Source organism: Oncorhynchus clarkii, chromosome 4 (assembly GCF_045791955.1).
Source record: "Oncorhynchus clarkii lewisi isolate Uvic-CL-2024 chromosome 4, UVic_Ocla_1.0, whole genome shotgun sequence".
NCBI classification, from domain to species: Eukaryota; Metazoa; Chordata; class Actinopteri; order Salmoniformes; family Salmonidae; genus Oncorhynchus; species Oncorhynchus clarkii.
Genome location: NC_092150.1, coordinates 9,060,181 through 9,076,246, shown reverse-complemented (window position 1 = coordinate 9,076,246; position 16,066 = coordinate 9,060,181). Strand labels below are relative to the sequence as shown.

General features: G+C 42.3%; 1 protein-coding gene across 1 annotated transcript in view; it reads right to left on the bottom strand.

The window, feature by feature from the left end:
• Positions 1-16,066, bottom strand: part of LOC139407486 (microtubule-associated protein futsch-like) — a 93,461-nt gene that overhangs the window by 20,280 nt on the left and 57,115 nt on the right. Inside the window, exons 3-4 of the mRNA XM_071151282.1 lie at positions 881-963; positions 225-362 (exon numbers count right to left, since the gene is read on the bottom strand). Coding sequence (XP_071007383.1) covers positions 225-362; positions 881-963 — 221 coding nt within the window. The remainder of the gene's footprint in view (positions 1-224; positions 363-880; positions 964-16,066) is intronic.

Below are 16,066 nucleotides of genomic sequence, written 5' to 3'. Positions count from 1 at the left end.
TCAGTGCTGATGTATAAAAATTGCTCAATGACATTGCTGTTTTGATTTTCATCCACAATTCCAGTTCGTGGGAGTAATATTTAAGATTCATTTTTCATTGGTAATCTAATCTTAATTAAAAATTTAAAATAAACAAAGCTTTTCAGTACTACAGACTAGAGTCAACAATGCCAGAAAATACTGTTCTGAATAGGAATTGACTGTTCTGAACAGTAATAGCTTACCCCAGGATCAGCAAAGACTTGTGAGAAGCTCTGATAGGTGAAAACCCCACTTTGGAGAAGCAGGTCCCCGTGGTCTGAGTTCTGCCCACTCAGGACCAAGAGCTTATGACCTGCTGAGTCTGTGACAAGAGACTGGATCTGGGCCAGAGAAGACAGAGGATAATTATAGGACACAGCACTGGGTAAAGATAATGACTTTTATATTTTTATATTGGTTAGGGCCAGTGGTTCCCAACTATGGTCCTCCAGTATCCCCAACAGCACACATTTTTATTGTAGCCCCAGACAAACTCTACCTGATTCAACTCATTGAGGGCTTGATGATTAGTTGACAGTTGAATCCGGTGAGCTTGTCAGGGGCTACAACAGAAAAAGGTGTGCTGTTGGGGGTACTGGAGGAGTTGGGAAACACTTGGTTAAGCTCTGAATTTAATCAAATGTTTTTCAACTTTGTTAAGCCGTTATTGGTATGCCACTTAAATCACAGTGAGAGAAATTTGTTTTCTTTCAGGATGTTTTTCTTTTTTTAATGTATGAGATTCTAAATCGTCATGACAATTAATGTAAAAAATGTTTTGCATGTAATGATTGATAGGTCTAAATATAGCACAAGACTAGATTTTCCTAAATGTTTTTTTTAAATGTTGAAAACGCACCTCTAAAGCAACCGTATCCTCGGATGGGTTGACTAACACCACAGTCTCTAGGACATCACTTTTGTGGTGGAGAGTCCGTTGTCCTACAAGGGAGAGAACATCGAACAACATGAGGAGAGAGAGGACGTGTTTTGTCAATATCGTTCATGTACTTGCTTTAAAAAGGGTTCCCTTTCAAATCCTTCTAGACATAAGCAACATTGGCACAGGTCAACAACTTAAGAGGCTACTGAGAATCTTGGCACAGTCTGAGCAGTCTGCCCCAAAAACAACTTAAGAGTCTGCCCCAAAGACATCCTGCTGGAGAGCATCCAGTCTTTGAGTCTGGGAGATTTAGTACTGCATGGTGCCTGTACAGTATGTGGGCCAGACGCTTATAGAGACAGTGCGTCAAGGCAAGAACAAAAGTTGGAAAAGGAAATAGGTCACCAAATGTCTACTGGCTGTGGCTTGAAATCAGAGCTTCTTAGAACAGAACAAAGTTGAGAACAGCTATTGGTATTGTCATGCAAGGGAATTGAGAATTGGACAATATCTAAGCTAGGCTGGCCGAATATTTAAGAACGTTTGGCAATCACCATCACAAGGGCTGCGAGCATATGGTTTTCAGGTTATTGGTTAATATCACAGACACTTAGGTATAAAGTCACTGACATAAAGAGAGAGAGAGAGAGGGGCAAATACGATAAATCATTCGAGGCTACTCAGTACATATGATGCTGAACGTCCCTGTCATCATTTCTACTCATTAAAGTTCAAAAGTGTGACGATAAGCACTTCATTGCCTTTTGTTTAAGGACCAATGCAGACTCTAATAGGGATTCCTATACATCCAGAGTTTTCCCGTGCTGCGGCCATTTTGGTATCTGCACTGTCATCCGTTTGCTGTGAAAGACCTCTGCAGAGAGTCGGCTTCATGTCGCCGGGCCACCTGCAAAGTAGTGATTACTGGATTATCGACTGAGGTGAGTCAGGGTAAAAGATTAAGGCCTGGATTCAGGCCGTACAGCGGAAGATCCAAGTTAAAATGTAAAAGGAATTTTCAGATTGAGCCGACCTATGCAGCGTTTACCGCGTATGCAGTCTCCGCGACCGCAGGAAAGTTGCCTTTAATTGTCAATTGTGCAATAAATCGGATGTTCAAATCAAATGTTATTTGTCACATGAGCCGAATACAACAGGTGTAGGTAGACCTTACATTGAAATGCTTACTTACAAGCCCTTAACCAACACTACAGATTGAGCAGATTCCTATATTAAGGGATAAAACGGTGGCCTGGGTGATGAGAAGGACAACCTGATACTTTAGATTCCAAATCAGAATGTATACTTTAGATTCCAAATCAGAATGTATACTTTAGATTCAAAATCAGAATGTATACTTTAGATTCAAAATCAGAATGTATACTTTAGATTCAAAATCAGAATGTATACTTTTGATTCAAAATCAGAAAGTATACTTTAGATTCAAAATCAGAATGTATACTTTAGATTCAAAATCAGGATGGACACTTTGGATCCATTTCCAAACTATAAAGTTTCCATTTGAATAGCTACCCCTGCACGTCACAGGTATTATGCATATTCATGTAAAAAAAGGAATAAAAATAGACGTGTAAATTAAGTGATCGTCATGGCAATACTGTGATTGGTTGGAGTCGGTCAGTTGACCCAGGAGGAACAGAATCATTGGCTGATACAAAACCAAGTGAAACTTCTTCTGAATGGTGGAGGTGATAATGAGCTTTCGTTGTCAATGATAAAGTAAGCTTTGTTACTCTTAAATGCTGGCTATATCATTACACCACTGATGAACAGACAGTCTTATTAGTAGTAGCAGAGGATACAATTACTACTGAAAGCTAATAGAAGTTGTAAAGTGGAACCGACCAGTACAGGCATAAAAGGAAAAAAAGGAATATGAACATTTCTGGATGTCATGGTAACAAGTCAGAGACATTTCGGAACAAAAGCACTCCGACCACAGGACACGGCTCACTTGGTTGCCGTTGCCATGGAAATGGACCAAATCTCTCATCATTACCCTGACTTGGCCTCTTGTGTTTTTTTTCTTCTTCAGTGAGACGCAAAGCAGCATTAGTCTGTAAGAGAGTAAAGGAGACAGGACCTGGGGCTTCAGGTGACCTGGCCACTGCTAAAGAACTGACCCGAGTGCTGCTATTAGCTGCAGAAAGCAGCAAAAAACTGTTAGTCTGGTCCCTGATCTGTTTGTTCTGTCATGACAATTACCGTAAAAAGCTGGTTGGACAACGTAAACAGATCTGGGACCAGGCACACCGAGAGGGACAGCTACTGTAAGTTGTACTGCCATAGGCCAACTATAGATGCTCAGTGAGCTACCAAGAGAGAAGCCTTGTTCATCAGAGCCTGCTGGAAGAGCAGCCTAGCCGTCCTCGGATGATCCTCCACCACCGTGTTTCGATATCTTCCAGAGCAGTGAGGGAGTACAGAACATGACATAATACAATAGGGACGTTGGGGGATATTCAAAACATGAGCCTAGTAGTAGAATACGTGAGCAAAAGACATGATATCAGACCTGGGGAGATGACGATCAGCTGCTTGTCCCTGTAGGATGACCCCCCCCCCCCCCCCCCCCTCTCTGACACTGCAGACTGGTACAGTGTGATACTCGATGAACAAAGGGTCGGTGTCAGTCAGGGGCTGGTCAGTCTGACAGGGACGAGAGAAGCAACAACAACAGCAGTAGAAGTCATTAGGCTGATCCCAGATCTGTTTTTGTTGTGTATCTCCCAATGATCATTATCTCCTAGGATCATTGTTATGCATCACCATAACCGCAGGAGCTTTACAGCACAAACAGATCTGGGACCAGCTTAATGACTCCCTGATGTTGTTAAGACTAAAGAGTAAAGTAATGAGCATCCCTACTGGCTGTAAATGGGTATCCCATTCCAGTTCAGTGCTGTGGTATCATGTGCACATCCCTTACCTGTCACCAACTCTAAGTGCTCTAGTTAAGGTACTATATGTGTGGCCCTGTGTCTCACCAACTCTAAAATGGGTATGGGGAATTGAAGCATATCAGAACTTGTATCTAATGGCTAAATATTGGTATCTAAAGGGTTAAAGTGGAACTAGAATTTGTGGTAATCTCTGAGAAACTAGCTCATGCTAATGAACCGAGAAGCTCAATTCCACCCCCACATTTTCTGAAGTAAATCCGCCCCAAAGACATGCCTGCAAATCCACTCTAAAATAGGAAAACTCCAGTAATCCGATCCTCACTGAAATGAGTTTGCAGCAAGTAGCTTTAAGAGAAAAGTTAGTAACGACGTTCCAGAATAGTCTACACTGCGCAGTAGGTAGACGGGTGAATAATACCTTAGGTTAGAGACTTAAGGCTAGATTCAATCCTCAGCACTCTGTGTTGCAGCGAAAATAGATCCAGTTATACAGTTGAAGTCGAAAGTTTACATACACTTAGGTTGGAGTCATTAAAACTCGTTTACATACACTTAGGTTGGAGGCATTAAAACTCGTTTACATACACTTAGGTTGGAGTCATTAAAACTTGTTTACATACACTTAGGTTGGAGTCATTAAAACTAGTTTACATACACTTAGGTTGGAGTCATTAAAACTCGTTTACATACACTTAGGTTGGAGTCATTAAAACTCGTTTACATACACTTAGGTTGGAGTCATTAAAACTCGTTTACATACACTTAGGTTGGAGTCATTAAAACTCGTTTACATACACTTAGGTTGGAGTCATTTAAACTAGTTTACATACACTTAGGTTGGAGTCATTAAAACTAGTTTACATACACTTAGGTTGGAGTCATTAAAACTCGTTTACATACACTTAGGTTGGAGGCATTAAAACTCGTTTACATACACTTAGGTTGGAGTCATTAAAACTTGTTTACATACACTTAGGTTGGAGTCATTAAAACTCGTTTACATACACTTAGGTTGGAGTCATTAAAGCTCGTTTACATACACTTAGGTTGGAGTCATTAAAACTAGTTTGCATACACTTAGGTTGGAGTCATTAAAACTAGTTTACATACACTTAGGTTGGAGTCATTAAAACTCGTTTACATACACTTAGGTTGGAGTCATTAAAACTCGTTTACATACACTTAGGTTGGAGTCATTAAAACTTGTTTACATACACTTAGGTTGGAGTCATTAAAACTCGTTTACATACACTTAGGTTGGAGTCATTAAAACTTGTTTACATACACTTAGGTTGGAGTCATTAAAACTCGTTTTTCAACCACTCCACAAATTTCCTGTTAACAAACTATAGATTTGGCAAGTCGGTTAGGACATCTACTTTGTGCATGACACAAGTCATTTTTCCAACAATTGTTTACAGACAGATTATTTCACTTATAACTCACTGTATCACAATTCCAGTGGGCCAGAAGTTTACATACACTTAGTTGGCTGTGCCTTTAATTAAACAGCTTGGAAAATTCCAGAAAATTATGTTGTGGCTTTAGAAGCTTCTGATACTGATACTGATACTGGGAATGTGATGAAAGAAATAAAAGCTGAAATAAATCACTCTACTATTATTCTGACATTTCACATTCTTAAAATAAAGTGGTGATCCTAACTGACATAAGGCAGGGAATTTTTACTAGGATTAAATGTCAGGAATTGTGAAAAACTGAGTTTAAATGTATTTGGCTAAGATGTATGTAAACTTCCGACTTCAACTGTATGTATGTATGTACAGTGGGGCAAAAAAGTATTTAGTCAGCCACCAATTGTGCAAGTTCTCCCACTTAAAAAGATGAGAGAGGCCTGTAAAATGAGAGAGGCCTGTAACCTTCAACTATGACAGACAAAATGAGAAAAAAAAATCTCTCCCCAATTTCGTGGTATCCAACTGTTTTTAGTAGCTACTATCTTGTCTCAAAGTCATGCGTTCTCCAATACACAACCCAACCAAGCCGCACTGCTTCTTAACACAGCGCCATCCAACCCGGAAGCCAGCCGCACCAATGTGTCGGAGGAAACACCATGCACCTGGCAACCTTGGTTAGAGCGCACTGCGCCCGGCAGTTTATCTCAATACTTTGTTATATACCCTTTGTTGGCAAATCCTACAATGTGATTTTCTGGATATTTTTTCTCATTTTGTTTGTCATAGTTGAAGTGTACCTATGATGAAAATTACAGGCCTCTCATCTTTTTAAGGGGGAGAACTTGCACAATTGGTGGCTGACTAAATACTATTTTGCCCCACTGTATGTATGTATGTATGTATGTATACACACATATACATATATGGGGGATTGGAAGTCATGCAGACAATTACATTGATGGAAGCTACAATCTATCTGCAATATTAAAGCTGATCTACCACCTAAACAACCCCAAACAAGTAATGGAGAGTATAAAGGTAGATCACACTCAATTATTGATGTAGGTTTGTCCATCTGAGTCCACCATGATTAAGTCATATTTAGTAATATAAACACGTAACACTAAATCACAAGTACACGTCAGGCAGCTGTGTTTCCCAGCTTTGCCATTTTGTTTAAACAGTCCTTTTGAAGAGCAGGATGTTCAGCCAAGTTTCCCTCCTCTATTCATCTCACTGGCTTTTCCTTTAACTCGCATCCCAGAAACAGCCAAAGTATCCCACTTCAAGGTAACTGACATCACGCCAAAAGGCATGTCGAAAACTCCAATCTTAAAAAAAAGAGGCTAAAGGCTGAACAAATGCATTTGGTGGTTGAGTTTCCTGCTCAATATCCTCAGACTGCTCTAATTTCAGCAAAGGATTTTCTATCACCCCTTCACGTCTGCGTCATTTCCTGACATGTACAAAAAAACAGTAGTCAGCAGTTGTTAACATCTGAAAACAGCCTCCATCACACATTCAGCAATAGACTTGTTTCCTCAAGATCAAAGAAGATCACAGAGGAGGGACATTACCATAGCATTAGCTTTGTGTCTTCACTTCTCTGTACAAGGGTGGTACTAACTTCTTGACGATACACATAATAAAATCCCATATGAACTCTCCCACACAATCCACAACGACCCGAACCACCCAGACACCCACATTCAGAAGAACTTGAATGAGAAGCCAGCGAAACAAGAGCAGATACTGACAAATCTCAATGTCCTGAGGTAAACGAACTAAAGCAACACTGTTGACGTTGGATCACGTCCGGCTTGGTCAGCGGTTGACTTAAGAACCTCAGGAACCTAAACGATTAGCTCCAGACTCGACTCTCCATACAGCACTCCAACACCCAGAGGACAGAAGGTTGTTTTTCCAGACAGAACTCACTGTTACTCTCCTCGGTCCTCCTTTACCTCAGCTGACCTGCTTGATATAAATACCTCCATCTGAACTCTGGAAATGAGAGCACTCTGTTTAAAAAAACATCTCAACCACGGCTCAGATGCTGCACTGCTCCACATAGCCTGCTCCACATAGCCTGCTCCACATAGCCTGCTCCACATAGCCTGCTCCACATTTAGCAATAATCAGGGACTGAGAGGATGTTCAAGGAATTTAAAAAAAAGAAGGCATCTAAAATTGTCTTGCTTTTGGTCTTCAGAGGCAGCATCTAACTCTGTCTCACTGTAGCCAGCTATACCAGCTGGAGTTGAGCTAGAACTGAGACGATGTTGAATCAATGTTAGATGCTTGGCATCCGTCGTGCTTCTCATACTGATAAAACATGTCGCAGAGAGTTATCAGAATGGGAGGTACAGAGTAGGACACAGTTGATTTAGGGTCAGTTTTGCATTTTTTCATAACTACATAATGGTTAGATAGGGTACCTGCAGATCCCCCAGAACTACATAATGGTTAGACAGGTACCTGCAGATCCCCCAGAACTACATAATGGTTAGAGAGGGCACCTGCAGACAACTCTTATCAAGGGTGTTAGATACAGATACAGTCTCATGTAGTAGCCTGTATTTTGACTAAGATCCTGTATCCAAACACACAAAATATACAAACCGGCATAAATCTGGTACCTGATAGAGATCTGATGCATTCTCTTCATAAACCAGCATATGAATAAACTCTCTGGTACCCTTTTCACACTACTGTGCCAATTATAGCTGGGCTTGGGCTTGGTTTGGCTCAGTAGTGTGAGTAAGCTATGGATGAGAGACTGATTGGCTTGCTAAGACACCTTCAACAGTACACAACAAGTATGGGGCCATCATGGCAGCCCTATGACGCTAAGCGTTTAGATAATGCTCCGAGGGCTACGTCTGACAACGGTGACCTAACGATGTCATCTCATGTTTACTGCAGTCACTCTTAACTCGTTGAGGTGACAATGTGGGCTTTTTTTTTTACGGAACACCGGCACCCAACAGGTCAACAGAAGGCAATTTTTGACCTGATGCCTGCTGGGTCATCTTATGGAAAGACGGCCAATCGCAGTAAACCAAAAGTCAAGTAAAGAGGCACATCAAAACAAGGTTAGCGCCGCTAATCTAATTTTGCTAATGTGACTTAATTCTCTTCTGAGGACAAAGGGCCATTATCTTCACTATAACTTATTGGAAAAAGAAGTGAACTGGAAAATTTAAAAAAGGAGTCGGCGAGACCAGGCAATAGCAGAAAAGATCATTGCGCAACCTTCACAGAACACAAAGTATAACATTTCAGGTGAAAGTCCACTTTCATGTAGGCTCCTTATCAGATGCTGAACAACTGATGTGTCATACCTGCACAGAGCTAACAGGGCTCTAGAGGGCGGCCATTTTACTTGCATATGAGCCTAAACATCTGGAATTTCTATTTAGGAACACCAGTGCACCTAGAAAAATGTAAGGATTCTAGCTTTATTACCTCAAATATTTTTAATTGTGCTCCTAAATTTCTTTGTGTGCTCCTACATTTTCTTCAAATTTACCCCCACACGTGCACCTTGTAAAAAAATATCAGTGTAGATCCCTGCCTAAATGGCCACCTCAAATGTCTCTATACACCCTTTATGGGCTTATTCAGTGGAAAGACCATATAGACAGACCATTTAAAAAAAAAATGTATTTTTACAGGGAGTCACATTGACATTAAACATCTCTTTTACAAAACAGCCCTGGATATATTACAATAAAAAACAGCCCTGGATATATTACAATAAAAAACAGCCCTGGATATATTACAATAAAAAACATCCCTGGATATATTACAATAAAAAACAGCCCTGGATATATAACAATAAAAAACAGCCCTGGATTTATATTACAATAAAAAACAGCCCTGTATATATTACAATAAAAAACAGCCCTGGATATATTACAATAAAAAACAGCCCTGGATATATTACAATAAAAAACAGCCCTGTATATATTACAATAAAAAACAGCCCTGTATATATTACAATAAAAAACGCCCTTGATATATTACAATAAAAAACAACCCTGGATATATTACAATAAAAAACAGCCCTGGGTATATTACAATAAACATATTTAATAAAAGCAATCACATTGAACTACATAGAGGTCCACAATCAATATAAATATATTGCATAAAGCTGACCCATATATTTACTCAACATGATTGAGAAACATGTCAATTCCACACAACACATCTCTATAGTACATATGTTACTGTAGGTAATGTAGGTAATGTTGCACTCTCCTCAACTTCACTTTAGCACCTTTGGCTTTTAACTTTCGGGACATCTTGTCCTAAAAATAAATAAGATATATTTTTGCATTGGTTACAGATTTATTTCCAAACCCTCAGACAATATGCGGGTCTCTTTTCTCCTATGACCTTGCTAAGGCACCTGTGACAGAGTCTATCAGGGACTGAGAGTAAGGCGCAGACAGCCAACCCACTGTTTCTCCTAAACAAGCCCGATCGATCCTAACACCAGCCAACTATTTCTTGTGTGTCGATTGGCTCACCAACTTGCACTTTAAAGCCGAACAGGAAGTGTATGTCCTAGTTCCTGGCCGTAATCCTAGTCCTGTGATTTGGCAGTGCTGGATGTTTGTGCCGCTAAGCCAGTGAAACCCTCTCTACGTTAATCACTGCTGGGCTTTTGAGTTCCAAGCTGTCCCAATCTGTCCCAATCTCAGACCCTCAACTGGATTCTGGGCGTGGCCATTGAGTCCAGGAGGGTTCATGAAGGCACACAAAATCAAAGTACGCATTCAGTACCAGTCAAAGTTTTGGGCACACCTACTCATTTCAAGGGTTTTTCTTTATTTGTACTGTTTTCATTCCAGGTGAAACTGGTTGAGAGAATGCCAAGAGTGTGCAAAGCTGTCATCAAGGCAAAGGGTGGCTACTTTGAAGAATCTTAAACAGAAAATATATTTTGATTTGTTTAACCTTTTACTACATGATTCCATATTTTATTTAACGAGGCAAGTCAGTTAACTGCCTTGTTTAGGGGCAGAACGACATTTTTTTACCTTGTAAATCAGGGATTCGATCTTGCAACCTTTTGTTTACAAGTCCAACGCTCTAACCACTAGGCTACCTGCCACCCTATATGTGTTATTTCATAGTTTTGATGTCTTCACTATTATTCTACAATGTAGAAAATAGTAAAAAAAATACAGAAAAGCCCTTGAATGTGTGTCAAAACTTCTGACTGGTACTGTACATGTTATTCAATCATTTCATCCAAACTTCTCACGCGGGTCAACGAGCGTCTGCATAGCCAGGCGCTAAAATAGAAGTTGGTTCTATTTTTGACGCGTGACACACTGCAAGTCCCGCCTCTCCCATCTCCTCATTGGTTTTCACGAGCTTACACCCACGTAGATGATTGAAAGATGAACTGAGGTCCACACTCCAGACCAGTTAGTGATGGTAATGCCCCTTAAAGTTGGTTGCCAACCGCCATATTAAGTCCAAAGAAGAAGAAGCCTGAAGGAGGAGAGATTACTAGAAACTAACTAGGTTTCCCCTTTTATCTGTGGATTCATTGTCGGAGTAGAGGACACACGAATTCTACAAAAATCCTGAAAAAAATTACCTTGTGCATTATTTCAGATAAAATAATAACCCAAAGTTTATATCCCAGGACAAATTAAATGTCCATGAATGTTTCATGTGTTTCGACCTGTCCTCAAATTAATATAGTTGGTTCAAGGTTCGTTTTGATATTTCAACCTCCGTGTCCTGATCACGTCTGGTGTGGATGGACAATATCAACAGGCTCGCGATGGCGCAAGCCCGGTTTAGTCGGCATGCAAGGCTCCATATCTTACTGCTCGGATCAGACAGAATAAACCCCAGGAAGCTAACAGTTGGATATATAGGCTGGGCTGGCATCATACTGCTCTCACATGCCAATCTTCTCTGACCAGTGAGGAAGGATGTGCTATAATAATATACAACAAGAGGAAAGGATCAAACTAAGTGTATTTCACCTTCATCAGTATCAAGACAGAGAGACAAGGAGAGATAGAGGACACAGATAGACTATGAAACCGAGAAAGAGCATAAGGATGGAGAGATAGTTAGAGGACACCTAGGCAGGCAGTAGAGTGAAGAGAGACAGACAGACAGACAGACAGACAGACAGACAGACAGACAGACAGACAGACAAGGGCAACAGTAGGGGATTGGCGCTGTGGCAATCGTCTCCTAGAGACCTGGGATGCCCACACTGTACCCACACTGTGCCAACCATGACATCACTACTGCCATCAAGGACAACAACCACCCGAGCCACTGCCTGTTCACCCCACTATCGTCCAGAAGGCGAGGTCAGTACAGGTGCATCAAAGCAGGGACCGAGAGACTGAAAAACAGCTTCTATCTCAAGGCCATCAAACTGTTAAACAGCCACCACTAACATTGAGTGGCTGCTGCCAACACACTGACTCAAATCTCTGGCCCCTTTAATAATTACAAATTGGATGTAATAAATGTATCACTAGTCACTTTAAACAATGCCACTTTATATCATGTTTACATACACTACTATACTCATCTCATATGTATATACTGTACTCTATACCATCTACTGCATCTTGTCTATGCTGTTCGGCCATCGCTCATCCATATATTTATATGTACATATTCTTATTCATTCCTTTACATAGTTGTTGTGAAATTGTTAGATTACTTGTTAGATATTACTGCATGGTCGGAACTAGAAGCAAAAGCATTTCGCTACACTCGCATTAACATCTGCTAACCATGTGTTTGTGACCAATAACATTTGATTTGATTTGACACAGGGGGCATATAGAGACCCTGTGTGGGTCAAAGGTCATAAACACACTTCCAATAAATATCTCACCTCCAACTCTCCTGATCAAACCATCTCTTTCCCTCGCATTTTACCATATCTCATAAAATAAATATCTCACCTCCAACTCTCCTGATCAAACCATCTCTTTCCCTCCCATTTTACTATATCTCATAAAATAAATATCTCACCTCCAACTCTCCTGATCAAACCATCTCTTTCCCTCGCATTTGACTATATCTCATATAATAAATATCTCACCTCCAACTCTCCTGATCAAACCATCTCTTCCCCTCGCATTTGACTATATCTCATATAATAAATATCTCACCTCCAACTCTCCTGATCAAACCATCTCTTTCCCTCCCATTTTACAATATTTCATATAATAAATATCTCACCTCCAACTCTCCTGATCAAACCATCTCTTTCCCTCCCATTTTACTATATTCCATATAAAATCATGTCTACATTTCCCCTTATTCCATTCTATCTCTATGTAGGCTACTATAAGGAGCTTGATTGACTATTACGTAAGAAGCTGTGAGGGGAGACAGAACAGTAATAAAAAATATAAAAAATGTCATCCATAGATCCTTGTTTTGACTTCTCTTATTAAATCATTCAGATTTAGGGAAGTCAATTGCATGAGGCCGCAGGATGCAAACGATAACAAGTTGGTAATGAATACTAATTGCATCCACAATGTTGTGCTTGTGTAACCACAGCTAATCTACAGCCCACACAGTCAATAACATATTGGAGTACTCTGGATAACAAGCTTGTCGTCACTTGTCAAATATTCTTGTTGTGCTGAGCATCGCAAAAGGCCAGAGGTGTCAGGTTTCAGGTCACCAATGAGTTGATGCACAGTGACATGTCATCCATCTTCATGACAACCCAAGACAGGGTCACGGGGTCAAATGGACAACCAGGAGACAGGTATTATGAAAAATAACTGTCATAGTGACCTTCAACACAATGACAAGTGATACCATCGCTCGAGTTGAGAAAACCCAGAGAGAGAGAAAGAGAAAGAACATTCTCCATTCTTTCCCATCTCACAAATCTTATTTCGGGACACTGAGTCCTTCCAAATCTTTCAGAGTTCAGGAAATCTGACAGAGATAGCAATTCCCCTAAAGAAAAGTTACTCAGAAAACTAATTTGGTGTAAAATTGGTGTGGCTATGGAGTAAACCACTGCTTGCTTGCCTGGAGGCCTTTCAGCCACTCTACATGGAGAGGAAGAGGGCCTGGGAAGTTACTCTCAGTTTAGGGTGGATTTCAGAACTGCCAGTAGGCAGTTTGGGGTTACGGGTTGGTTGCAACCAGTTTATTTTAAAACAGCAACGCCGTAGATATGTCTCGGCAAGTGAATGTTGAGCGCGAAGACATATGTAAAATATGTAGGCAGGATTATTTTTGGACAACGGATTTCCGGGTATTGACGTGGCAGTTATGATGGTTACGTACTCAAAACTCTCAGCCCACAATTATGTTTTGTCTCCCACTGGATTTAGGATTTGGATTTTGTCCCTCGTTGGAATTTATGTTAAAGCTTGAGGCGTGTTTCTTTATTCCTTTGAAAGCTAACACAATACACAAATAAAATCAAGAATAGCTGCAACACATATCATGAGAACGCCGCCAAGCCAGCATGGTAACAAACCTAATCATCTAGTTTCCTCAGGGAGAATTTCAGTATGGATCTCTACGTCAAAAACAAAAAAAGGGAGAGCTGTAGCCTACGTGAAATGTAGCTTCCCAAAAGGACCGTCTTAGCTTGCACGGCTGGTTTGAGTCCAAGCGCCTTAGAGCCTAGGTGGCAGGCAAATTAGATGCCTGGTGCACCAGGTGCAGTCAGCAGATCTGGGATCAGGGGGGGAAGATGGTGCAGGACGACCAGTGGGAATAGAGCTCCACAGTAGAGGATTAATGTTTACTGCTATACTGCACCGCTTAAGGGGAACGGTCGCCTCAGCCCAATATGCTTGCTTTCAGCAATAATGCCTGTCTGTGACGTGACTGCTCTCCCCCTCTCCTTTTCTCTAGACTATCTTTCTATCCTTCTACCAAGAAACAGACCATATAGAGGGAATGATGGTGTGTGTCTATGTGAAAGATAGATATATTTGTCCTGTCCTACCTACCCACTGCATTTTAAAGGGAGAGTTTACTCACTGCAGAGAGAGAGAGTGAACGCCCACACAGTCCCTCAGCACCACAGTAGCCTTAGAAAGCTGGCACTCTCTGTACCCCAACACAGCAGGCAAGGAGACTGCTCACGTTAATTAACTGTTTTATTTAACCTTTATTTAATTAGGCAAGTCAGTTAAGAACAAATTCTGATTTACAATGACAGCCTACAACGGCCAAACCCTAACCCGGACAACGCTGGGCCAATTGTGCACCACCCTATGGGACTCCCAAGGTTGTGATACAGCCTGGAATCGAACCAGAGTCTGTGGTGAAGCCTCTAGCACTGGGATGCAGTGTCTTAGAGCGCTGCGCCACTCGGGAGCCCCAAAACTACTGCACTCTCTGAGACGGACGCCTGTTCTTTCTACTGGAGTCATTTCAGAGCCTGGCAGTTCTAGTATCTTCCTTTCCTTGTCTCGTTTCCTCAAGGATCTGAATGTGACAGAGGTGTTCACAATAAGAGGGAGATATATCCGGTGCTTCTACCTATCGGTGCTCATGAAGGAAAGAAGGACAGAAAAGACAAGGAGTAGAGGTCCTGGAGGTGTTCCAGCCGTTGTATTGGTACAGGAGGTGTTCCAGCCGTTGTCGTGGTACAGGAGGTGTTCCAGCCGTTGTCATGGTACTGGAGGTGTTCCAGCCGTTGTCGTGGTACAGGAGGTGTTCCAGCCGTTGTCGTGGTACAGGAGGTGTTCCAGCCGTTGTCGTGGTACAGGAGGTGTTCCAGCCGTTGTTGTGGTACAGGAGGTGTTCCAGCCGTTGTCGGGGTACAGGAGGTGTTCCAGCCGTTGTATTGGTACAGGAGGTGTTCCAGCCGTTGTCGTGGTACAGGAGGTGTTCCAGCCGTTGTATTGGTACAGGAGGTGTTCCAACCGTTGTCGTGGTACAGGAGGTGTTCCAGCCGTTGTAGAGGTACAGGAGGTGTTCCAGCCGTTGTATTGGTACAGGAGGTGTTCCAGCCGTTGTATTGGTACAGGAGGTGTTCCAGCCGTTGTATTGGTACAGGAGGTGTTCCAACCGTTGTCGTGGTACAGGAGGTGTTCCAGCCGTTGTAGAGGTACAGGAGGTGTTCCAGCCGTTGTAGAGGTACAGGAGGTGTTCCAGCCGTTGTAGAGGTACAGGAGGTGTTCCAGCCGTTGTCGTGGTGCAGGAGGTGTTCTAGCCGTTGTCGTGGTACAGGAGGTGTTCCAGCCGTTGTATTGGTACAGGAGGTGTTCCAACCGTTGTCGTGGTACAGGAGGTGTCCAGCCGTTGTCGTGGTACAGGAGGCGTTCCAGCCGTTGTCGCGGTACAGGAGGCGTTCCAGCCGTTGTCGTGGTACAGGAGGCGTTCCAGCCGTTGTCGTGGGGCAGGAGGCGTTCCAGCCATTGTCGTGGTACAGGAGGCGTTCCAGCCGTTGCCGTGGTACAGGAGGCGTTCCAGCCGTTGTCGTGGTACAGCAGGTGTTCCAGCCGTTGTTGTGGTACAGGAGGTTTTCCAGCCGTTGTCGTGGTACAGGAGGTGATCCAGCCGTTGTCGTGGTACAGGACGGTGTTCCAGCCGTTGTCGTGGTGCAGGAGGTGTTCCAGCCGTTGTCGTGGTACAGGAGGTGTTCCAGCCGTTGTAGAGGTACAGGAGGTGTTCCAGTCGTTGTAGAGGTACAGGAGGTGTTCCAGTCGTTGTCGTGGTACAGGAGGCGTTCCAGCCGTTGCCGTGGTACAGGAGGCGTTCCAGCCGTTGTCGTGGTACAGCAGGTGTTCCAGCCTTTGTCGTGGTACAGGAGGTTTTCCAGCCGT